Consider the following 12083-nt stretch of genomic DNA (forward strand, 5'->3'; position numbering starts at 1 on the left):
CTTAAATCATTTTAGTGTTCCACAAAGTTAATACCAAATCAATTAATAATAAAATAAATATTAGTGATGGATAAAATATTAATTTAATATTACCTGGACTGATGCGCATCCAAAATGTCACTACGTTTGAGTGCCATGCTGAAGGTCCCGGGTTCAAATCCCAAGGGGCTCAAAATAAAATAAATGTTCTTTGACTTTTTCAATATTTATTTCATATCACCCTGACTGGTATCTGATCTGGAAGATTGATCATCTTACCCTCATAAAATGAACGATCAAATTGACATTGCATCAATTAGGCGCAGTGCCCTATGCACCATTGGGTGTGAAAAAGGGTAAGATAAGAAGGACTTATACCTGAGATGCAGGACTGATCACCTTGCCAAGTAATCAACGATCATAATTTCGCGTCGACATGATTCAGTGACCTACGCACCATTGGTTGCGGATAAAAATAAGATGAAGAAGAAGATTTTTATATTTACAATAATATATTATTCTTAAACTTATTTTTTTAGGGTGGACAGTATATTTTAAATCTCGTGGATCATCACGGAGCATCGTTCGTGGTATACCTGATGGGAATTACCGAGCTGGCCGGTATATTGTGGATTTACGGTAAGAATAAACATTTTTTGTTTACGCATATTACCACAGATGAATAATGAGATTGTTGTCAGCAAATTATTCTGTTGGTTAGAGGTCGCTAATGTGTTATTTAATTATGTAAAGTAAAATGTTTAGTAATCATATTTAATGATTATAAATGAGTAGTTCTTCTGTGCTTCCTGCGACTGTATTAGCGACCAAGTTGATGTATTCCATCCGACAATTTACCATTATTATTTATTTTATTAAACACTGTATTTTTCATCGTAAGGATCATATTGCTCACTTCTTTCAACAACGTCAAATATCAAAAATCGTCAATTTTCAGTTGTGCATGTTTTCGGAATGCCCAGAAAATGCACTATATCCCAGCCAAAGCGGCATATTTTTAACTTAATATTTACCCGCTACAGGGCAGAAAGTGTTGTTTTTGGATTTTGAAGAAAAGATATTGTTTAATTATTTTTTTAAACCTTCAGGTTTTACTTGAAAAGATCTATTGCACAGTAAAAAGCTCAATAGGTGGCTTGATATTTGTTTTTAATACATTCCATTATATTCTTAAACTTTAAAAACGGTCTCCTGAAAAATGAAGTTTTTTTTTTATATATGACGTTGTTGAAAGGAGTGAGCGATATGCACTGTGTTATGAGATTGAATATTATATCAAGGAGTTCCGAAAATTAAAGTAATGTGGTTGTCAATCATGTCTAGAATGGTAAATGTTTGACGTGTGTAAAGTGATCACTTAACCAGCCTATAACAGGTCATACGCCCTGTAAATATTTACACTTCCAGATTCTTCTTCATCTATATTCAGCTGGTAAAAGGAATAAATGTGTGTTGGTTTTAGGTGTGCGCAGAGTGTGCGACGACATCGAGTTCATGTTGGGTATCAGTGTCGGCTTCTACTGGAGGCTGTGTTGGGCCATAGTCACCCCTGTATTACTGATTGTCGTCTTTATCTACTCTCTCATCACCCTTCAGCCGCTGATGTACAACGGGGAGGAATATCCTCCCAGCGCTGTTGGTAAGTAACCCCTTCTGACTATGTATATATCTTGAAACTAGAGGTCTATAGAATCTGTAGAAATTTAAATATATTTATAATGTATATTTGCATCATCCGGCCACGCGTTGTGATGTGATTTAGTCTCGAGAATTTGTAAAAAAAAATTAAGAAAAAAACACGCATTTCTTTTAATTCTGTTTAATATCACAATGCTTGTGAAGCAATGATATTATTAAAAACTTTATAAAATCAAACAGCTTTGTTTTAACCACTTTTTATTGGTACACTTTTTCCAACCGGTTTCGACAAGAACCTTGTTATCCTCAGGGTTTACGTACTAATTTTAAAACATTGGACTAGTCATAGTTAGGTTAAAGTTGATTGAGGATGACAAGGTCTTGTCGAAACCGGTTGGAAAAAGTGTACCAATAAAAAGTGGTTAAACAAAGTTGTTTTATTTTATAAAGTTTATAAAATGTGCCAAAGTATCTGCGAAAAACATTCAACAAAAGAATATTAAATATCTATGAATCAACAATGGTATGGAAAACATTGAATATGCGTGTTGCAATTGAAAACATTGATAATGCTAAGTAACAGCAGCTGTCAAGAAGCATGCTGTCCACGCTGAGTAATTTTAATATTGCGTGTGTTGCTGTTACGTTCAACACATAGAACTGCCATTGCTGTCAAACGTGTTTTTACCTGTCACAGTTTCATACACCAGTCACATGCATATGTGTAATTTAAACATGCCAATATAATCCGTGAATTTCTTAAGGAGATTTGATATATTGAGCAAACGAATTTTTTTAAATTTGAAATAAAGATAAATATTTGTGTTTTTATTTTGCACACAAATATTTCATACTATTTCCGTGAGCCTAAGCGGGTTATTATTAGAAATAGGTATCAAATTGTGGTAGAGTGGGTTCGAACCGAGAAACTCTGACTTTTGAAGAGTCCGCGACACTAACCAAGGGACCACAATCCGACACATTTCAACATAATACCTCTTATGATTGCCAACTACACTACTCAAATTTTACGACGCATTGCATTTGAATTTAATTTACATTTAAATATTGTATATCGTAATATTCAAAAAGCATTTTAACAAATGGAAATATTCCTTACAATTTCCCACAGGCAATAAATAACAATTTACCTTTATTTAAAGCACTTAATTGAATTAACGTATGGTCGGTTGGTTATCCTACATATATCTCAAAGATTGACCCTCATAATGACATTAAGGTTCATTTTATCTCGATAACGGTATGAATATACTTTTATTCTCACCCCATTCTACATACAAACTATCTGAACATAATATGTTTGTATTTTATGGATAATCACGACCAAAGGGCAGGATTCAACTAAACCCATTAATTATTTATTTCATACCTTTTCTAAAGGTACCAAATTAAAAATTGACTTATGTGAACTAGTTTATCTACAATAACTTCAAAGTAGAAATGATGACTAAAAATTGCTAAGATAAAATTTAGAAATCGTGCAATTTGACTAATCTCATAAATTTTTTTGATAAAACAAGCTAGTAGCTACATAATAGTTTTATTTTATTAATGTTTGCGTTGTATACATATAAATGTAAAGGTATTTTGTTAATTGAACTTATGGTACAAAAAAAAATTAAAAAAATTATTTTAATGTGATTTAATAAATTTAATGTGAACGACAGAGAGACAGAGAGAGAGAGTGAGAGAAAGAGAGCCCTCAAAAGAAAAACAATAATCTCTTTATTCAATAATTACACTGTCATCGTTTAGCGCTTCAATTGGTAAAATTGATATTGATGGTTTGTGATAATCATAATACATTATACATCATTGTGTATACGTCACTTTCTTTTGCTCTAAATCCGTGGGGTCGAAATAAATAATAAATGTCACTTTATTCCTCTCTTTACGTTATATCTTTCTTCTCTCTCTTGTAACAAAATGTGGTTAATAAACGTGACGCGTCATTAAATCGAACACGCGTTGAGCTAAACTAAAAATGAAGGTAAAACAAATAAAAGAGTCGGCTGTTGGATTTGATCGTCAAAAGCTTTTTTAAATCGCATTTTTTTGTATTGTACATCAGAGTATAATATGAGTAAAGCCAGTTTTATTTTGCGAACAACAAATAATAAAACGATTGTATAATGCCGACAAAGGGATGCTGACTAAAAATATAACGAAATCGTTTACTGACGTGAAATTTCGAATCCATCAAAAGCGCAGTCAATTCCCAATTCAAGGTATTGATTCGACCGGAAGACGGCTTTATCGGATACATATTAACCGGATGTAGCGCAGTCACTTGAAAATTGAATACAAATGAGAAATGATTGATTTGAAATCTACGTTTTGCAATGTTTGTGGTATTTATTTAAATGTACAAGTATGTATGAATGATAAACTTCTTCTTCTTCTTTTTCTTTTTGATGGCTTTTCACCCATCTTGGGTGTTATAGCCAGTGTCGAGTTTTTTTATTTACACTTTTTACATTTGACTTATAAGTGTTGAATGATAAACTTAAGAAAAGTGTGTTAAGATGATTTGGGCATGTGAATTGAAGAGTTAATAAAGGGAATGTATTAGCAAATATATATGAACGATTTTATCTTAAATGTATTTTTTTAGTTAATTTCTACTTTATATATACATAAATACATTTTTTTGAATTAATTAATTAATTTTTCTTTTTACAGCGAGCGGATGGATTCTATCCAGTATAGGAATTATGCAGATACCAATATTTTACTTCCTTGCAATGTATAAAAGAAAAGAAATTATTGGGTTGAAAGATGTAAGTATACATTATGTTATTTATCTTTAATAATAATATTAATACACATATAAAATTATCGATTTCTTAAAGGACAATTTATCATTATTACATGCTATCATGGGTAGGAGGAGAATAACTCCATTCAAACGCGTCATTAAAAAACCTAAAATGTAATTTTTGATTTAAGTTTTACTTAGTAAATACCACTATTTCTTAAAATCTACGGTGACAAGTGTTTTGATGCATTCCGCATCATTTTCTAACACCGTATGATGATGCAAAATGGTGCGGAATGATGCGGAATGATGCGAAAATGATGCGGAATGCATCGAAATACGAGTCACAGTAGATTTGAATAAATAGTGATATTTACCAAGTAAAACTTAAATTAAAAACGGATAGATTTTACCACAAAGTGAATGCCGAATCAATGAATGAAATTCTTAAAATATAAGTCTACATACATCGCGGTAAGACCACATGTCGCTCACTCCTTTCAAGAACGTCATAAATAAAAAATCATTAATTTTCAGTTGTGCATGTTTTCGGAATGCCCAGAACATGTACTATATCCCAGCAAAAGCGGCATATTTTAAACTTAATATTTACCCGCTACAGGGCAGAAAGTGTTGTTTTTGCATTTTGAAGAATAGGTATTGTTTAAGTATTTTAAAAAATATACTAAACATTTTTCAAATGGAGAAAAAACCTTCAGGTTTTACCTAAAAAGATCTGTTGCACAGTAATACGGTCAATAAGTGGCTTGATATTTATTTTTAATACATTGTATTATATTAATAAACTTTAAAAACGTTCTCCTGAAAAATAGTTTTTTTATTTATGACGTTCTTGAAAGGAGTGAGCGATGTGTAAAGCTTGCTCCAGGGTTGATTGGATTTTTTCAACATATACATCATGTATACCGCAAAGTAAAACGCAGCTTAAGGAACTTGCACACGTGTGTTTTTACTTGTGCAATTTGTCCCGAGACATGGGTTGGACTATTAAACACCGGATTTGGCGAAATTAATTGTAGCCATCGGCGCTGTAAAGAGTGCTCCCGATAAATCCCCCAAACCGAGACATTTTGCCTATAAAAGTGTTTTATTGGACTAAAATCCACTTTAAATTGTTTGAGGGCTGTGGTTAACAGTCTACGAATAAACGAGGCTGCCATTTTTAGTATTTTATCACCAATTTTTAAAGAGAAACAATTTTTTTGTGATGTATGAGGATAGTTGTATTTTCAATACTAGTGGAATAAATAAAAAAATGCACAATGACCTCATGAAAAAAAAAAAGAAATTTTCTATTCCTTGAAAATTATCCATTTCATTCAAACCCTTAATCGCACCCCAATGCTGCATAGGGCACTTAATCATATAAACGCAGTGTTATCTTGATCGTAAACACATGAAGCAAAGGTGATCAGCCCTCCGCTTCAAGTAGCAGTTCAGTGTAGTATTGAATAAATATTAGAGTGAAAAAATCACCTATATTTATTTGACCCCCCTGGGAATCGAACCTGGGACGTCTAAAACAGTAGCCGAGCGTGTTAACCATTACATCACGTAGGCGAACATTACTGTATAATTATTATTGTACTGGCTATTAGTACTGTACATTTTTTAGTAAAACATTTATTTTTATGTATGGTATTTACCCGCCTCCGTGTTGTAATAGTAAGCGTGTTGAGCTACCGCCCTGGTGGTCCCGGGTTCGATTCCCTGGGGGGGGGGTAAAAATAAATATTAGTGATTTAACACTCAAATATTTATTAAATATTACCCTGGATTAGTCCCTGAAGCGCTGGAGTTACCTTGCCTCCATGTAAGTAACAATCAAGATAACACTGCGTCGATACGATGCAGTGCCTTATGCACCATTGGGTGCAGATTAGGGTATGAAGAATATTTTTTTTGTTTTGTCCATAAGAAACGAAATAATTATATCACTAATAATTGAACAAAAATATTAATGTGTCATAATATTATTATTTTCAGAGAATCGTCGCAGCTTTTGCTCCAAGAAAAGAGTGGGGTCCTGTTGACCCCAAAACAAAGCGGGAATGGTTAGCATTCATGGAACAGAAAGCTGTAGAACGAGCAGAGAAACCAAAGGCATCAGCTATAAGAAAAATATTTGACAGTGTATTTGGATACTAAAAAAATATAAAACATTGAATGGTGAAATAAGATAAAATGTGAATGTAGTTATGCCATGTGAAAACGAACAACATAAATAAGTATATTTCATTTTTAAAACCAGATTCCTACTGTACCAAAAATAATAACTTAGACCAAAGACGTATATTTTTGGTTTATAAGTAAAGGTACTTGTATTACTAAATATTTGTGCGAATATAATTGTATGCAACCGCGACAATCCTAGCTATTGCAGGTATTATCTTTTCCTGCCTACTAATTCTTATCCATTTTTTCCCATATGGTAAATCGGTAATGTCATTTATTCTGATTTCCTTCACTTAAATAAATCTCATCAAAAATTAAACAAACGAGTATAAAAATTAAACAAAAAATATTATTTCCATAGATAATATTATAAGAAAATGTTACTTGTAAAAAATGCTACTAAATAGAAAAATCAATAAAAAAAGAAGATAATATAAAATAATATCTTTTTTTGTCATTCGAGTATCTTCTTTCTTACTTATACAATTTTTGGATTACCAAAGTGTCACAGATGCTATCTATTTTTTACCGAATTAAGTGTAGTAAAAATCGGATTATATGGGTGCAAATTAAGTATTTTGTACTTAATTATCGCTCTAGGCTTTTTGAAGTACATAGACGATAAACATACATATATTAATTACAAATCCCTTCATTATGTATTTTAAGAAAGCACAGAGATTACTAGAAACGTTAATGAATATTTAGATAAATAATTTTGATTTATGTTGATTAGATATGATGCAAGCCTTCGCAAATGAAAACAATATGTACTTTATTTATTTGTATTTTTTTTATTTATTTATTATTTTGTAAGGGTTTATACATTCTTCCTAATACATACCGCGATGTTACGATGCACAGTGGGGTATATTAGCGATCTGGGCGGCCAAAAGTCACTTTTAAAAACATTGTCGCAGGTGTATGAAAAATATATCAACATGAAATAGAGTATTTTGTTGATGACATGCAATAATTGTATCCCCCCCACGCACATCTCACGTGTCTAATGGTCAGTCGCAAAGTTGTTGTTATTGTGAGTGCACGTGTTTCTCTTTCGCTGTTCGTTTAGTACGCAAACATTTCAGTGATTATTATTATTTTTTTGTATTACACGTATACAATTTAATAATGGATTGTGATCAAACAAGTAAGATAGTGTATTGTACATAGATTTAAGTTGCAATAGCTAACATATAAACTAAAAAAAACTAATTTAAATAAGTGCCTTTAAATGGATTTTTCCTTCATTTTTTTTTAAATAAAGGATATTTAGTTGTGCTTCCGAGTGTTATTCGGCTATAATTTTGATTGTATCAAATAGCTTAGCCCTCTTTCTTTATATAAATTGAAATTTTTTTTGCAGAATTTTGCTCTTTTGCAAGAAATCGCTCTTTTAAGATGAGTCAGCACAATAATGAAAACTGAACTACGTACAGTTTTTTATCTTTAAATTGTTACATTTTTATTTTAGGACCAGTAGATGTTAGAATAATGACTAGAAAACAGTTATTTATTATCATGCAGCAACAAAATGCTAATAAAATTAATGAAAAATTAGAATGCTTGCAAAAGTACCTTTTACAATTAGATAATTTTTCTGACGAGTGTGCAATGAAAATTAAAAACGATTTTTCGCATTTCAAGTCTGAAATGAAACGAAGATAGACTAATGCAGTCAGAAAGGAGGAAACTTTCTTGATAAAAAATGAAAATTGGCTTGACGGAACTTTTACAATTCCTTGGGTAATGAATCGATCAGGACGACCATCAAAGTCGTTTGGTGAATCAAGTCAGAGAAGCAAAAGAAGGAAAACTGAAGATTTGCGCAAACATATTGAATTAGATGTGCTCACCCATGCTACTCGGTCAAAGTTAGGAGAAAGCGGGATGAGAGATGCTTCTTTGGTGTTGAAAGAAATTATCTGTACACCTAAGCGTGCTACCAAATATAAGAAAGCGTATTCTCGTTGCCAGCAAAAAAATACCCGGATAACGCAATTGACTCCATCACAGGCTTTATCTATTTTTGTTGAAGCCGATCTTTCGAGAAGGCAATATGAAATAGTAAGGAGTTCTCATAAAAAACTATACCCGTCTTACAGTATCTTACAAAAAGCAAAACTCGAGTGTTACCCTGCTAAGAAAGCTTACAGAGTAACTGAAACTTGTGCCGAAGTAAACCTACAGAGTTTAATGGATCACACTACCACGCGACTATTGACACATTTAGAAGAATGTTTACAAAATTTAAATAAAAAAGAAAGAGAAACATTAGTTTAAATGTGCAAGTGGGGTTGTGATGGAGCACAACAAGCTCAATATAAACAAACGTTTTTAAATGATGCAGACTCCGATGCAAACATATTTCAGAGTTCGTTTGTGCCCCTACAACTTATTTGTTCCTTGAATAATAAGGTTATTTGGCAAAACCCAATTCCTTCTTCACCACGTTATTGTCGTCCAATAAGAATACGATTTATAAAGGAAACAAAAAAAAAAAACAAATGAAGAAATCGCTTATATTAAAAGCGGAAGAAGAACTGTGTCCGGACGAGGAACCATGGCCATCTTTCTCGGACTAATATTTTTTAAATTTTTTAAATTATTTACTACGATTTGCATTTATTAAAAAAAAAAAAATTTTTTTTTTTACTGATAAGTAAAAAATATCTCCATATAATACAATGAATTAGTCAAAAGGCATATTTGGAATCGATTTAGAACGAAAAATAATATTGGCCGCCCAGATCGCCAATATACCCCACTGTGCGACGGTCTAAAAAACTAACTGGTTTTTGATAAAAATATAACAAAATCTCCCCTTTCTGAAAAAAAGAAAGCGTACTAAAAACCTGTAAAAAGTAAGATTGATGAAAATTTGTTTGCTTGATCTGAAATGACAAAAATTTACAGCGTAATTCATTGAGTTATAAAAATAAATGAATTTCTCTCTCAATTTAAAACAAGATCGTTATTTTTAATCTAAATCAAAACACAAATAATTTTAATGTAAGTAGGTACCCAAAATGTTAAACTTTCCGGCTACCGATAGAAAGTTATGTTAACTGCTCTGGTTTTGCGGTCTATGTTAACTTGACCGTAACTTAAAGTGTAAATAAAATTTCCTCCTAAATTTACACAAAGTCAGAATTTTGTTTGCATGCTGAAATTCGGTGAGTTTTCAGTAATACTACAGGCATTAGGGTGAGGTTTAAAATGTGAGAAATGATCGATAAACCACATATTGTTTTTTGTATGTAATGAATATAATTTGACTTAAAATAATGATTAAGTTCTCGATTTTCTGAAAACAGGCGGAATAAACAATATAAATTTTGATAAATTTCTAACAAAAATCAACAAATTCACATATAAACAAAGAAAATTCAAAATACTAATATATTACACAAAATAAATAAATAGAAACAAATATTTATCGCTACCGAGTGGTAATTTAGTAATATACTCGTACTTATTTCATTTTATTATTATTATGCTTTAAAGCTTTATGTTTCTGAAAGTTCAAATAGGTTTAATCATATGCCTCTTGTGCTAAATTATATATTTTTATCTTTACAGAAACTGGGTTCAAAATATTGGAGTCGTTTTATTCAAAACCCTTTTAAAAATTATAATTTATCTAGTTATTATTTATTTATTACTATAAGAGGGGTTCTAAAATGAATCACTCAATTACAAAGATGCATGAATATAGTATAATGATGAAAAGTAGAATTATTTAACGAATTTCATTTTGAAGATGATAAAAAAAATACTTGTCAACGAGAGGGAACGAGTCGAAAAATTGTTATATACGGATTTGCAACGTACTTATCTTTGCTTTTTCGCTCTAAAACATACAAATACAAAAACGGTTTCTAATACATCCACAATATTCGTAAGATAATTCTACAATACACGCCTCATTAAACTCTTGTAAACAATAATTTCCTTTTTTTTTCTAAACCACTTGTGATATTTAGGTAGAATCTTAATAAATATTCACCTAAAAAAGTATTATTTAATGTTAATTTTATGGTTTACATAGCATATGTTAATGCTTATTTATATTTATACACAACTATCTTTGTTTATACACATTAAAATTAAAGTGTAAATAAAAAATATTTTATACAAATTTTTATTTTACAAACACATACCTATATTTCCTTATATTAAATACAGCATTTTGAATTGTAGAACAATTATTTTTTAAGTGAAATTTTACCGTAAATATATGCTTAAAATATTAATGCTTACCGTTAATACAATAATTTAATTAATTTATTATTAGATTAAAACCAATATTTTAAGCTTTTCCACTTTTTTATTTGACCAGCGACCGGGTTTCGTCGTTACCGACATCATCAGACTGGTATAATGCCAGTCTGGTATAATGCCAGTCTGATGATGTCGGTAATGATGAAACCCGGTCGCTGGTCAAATAAAAAAGTGGAAAAGCTAAAAATATTGGTTTTAATCTAATAATAAATTAAAAATGCAATTCCACCACAAAGTGTCAGTGGATAATATAAATCTATTAATAATTTAATTGATTCTTTTCTAACTTAGCATTATGTTAACTACATATCAATGTTATTTACAGTCCTCTTTTATCAAATACTTGAATATGTTAACACGCAAAACGTTTTCGGGTTTGCGTGAACGTATACAACGACATTAATAAAAATAACAACAACCGCCGAGCGGTGCAAATATTGTATTGTATTTTACGAAATATAATTATTGTATGACTATATCTTTAAAATAATGTAACCATTTAATCACGGACGTAGCCGTTAACATTATTTTAGCTATTAATATTGTTTATAGTGCCCTCTTATCAAATACTGAAATATGTTAACAAGCAAAACGTTTACAGTTTTGCATGAAAGTGTACAAAAATACCGGTAACAATGTAAACAACTGTCATATGTTATTCTGTCAGTTTTTGACTATATCATAGTGTATTTGTAAATTAGTATTATCCGTTAAGTTCTAATTTCTTTTCCAATTTTTTTACAAAGATGACAGAAATGAATAAAAAATATTTATATGCATACATGGATGTCAATCAAAAGTGTTAAAATAGCTATTTCTGTATTTTTGGAGGGTTTTGCGAATTAAGTATTTGCTCTCAATTCGTTTATAATGATTCTTCTAATTAACCAGAAAACTAAACGGTTTTTGTTTTTTAAATTTTGCCGATTATTATTCTTTGTAAGTCTATTTTATTAAAATTAAACACTTGAATATACCTCTTTAACGAGTTTTATTTTTACTAACGACTAGTTTCGAAAACGAGTTTAAGTTTGTTTGATTTTAATAAAATAATCATGTCATTCTACAAAGTTAATGCCGAATCAATAAATAATATCTTTGTAAATCCATTTTCAGTTAAATATAAACTTAAATATAGGTGTATAAGTAAAGTAAAAAAATAGATAACATAAAGTCAGCTTCCATA

The 12083-nt window shown here is 30.6% G+C and overlaps 1 protein-coding gene across 1 annotated transcript in view; it reads left to right on the plus strand.

The window, feature by feature from the left end:
• Positions 1 to 6915, plus strand: part of LOC148305585 (sodium-dependent nutrient amino acid transporter 1-like) — a 37281-nt gene extending 30366 nt beyond the window's left edge. Inside the window, exons 9-12 of the mRNA XM_088266451.1 lie at positions 519 to 618; positions 1463 to 1639; positions 4342 to 4439; positions 6425 to 6915. Of these exons, the coding sequence (XP_088122577.1) occupies positions 519 to 618; positions 1463 to 1639; positions 4342 to 4439; positions 6425 to 6586 (537 nt within the window). The 3' untranslated portion in view covers positions 6587 to 6915. The remainder of the gene's footprint in view (positions 1 to 518; positions 619 to 1462; positions 1640 to 4341; positions 4440 to 6424) is intronic.
• The last annotated feature ends 5168 nt before the right edge of the window (positions 6916 to 12083 follow it).

Source organism: Brachycentrus maculatus, unplaced genomic scaffold, assembly GCF_059751285.1.
Source record: "Brachycentrus maculatus isolate JH-2025_06_01 unplaced genomic scaffold, ASM5975128v1 h1tg000269l, whole genome shotgun sequence".
Classification (NCBI taxonomy): domain Eukaryota; kingdom Metazoa; phylum Arthropoda; class Insecta; order Trichoptera; family Brachycentridae; genus Brachycentrus; species Brachycentrus maculatus.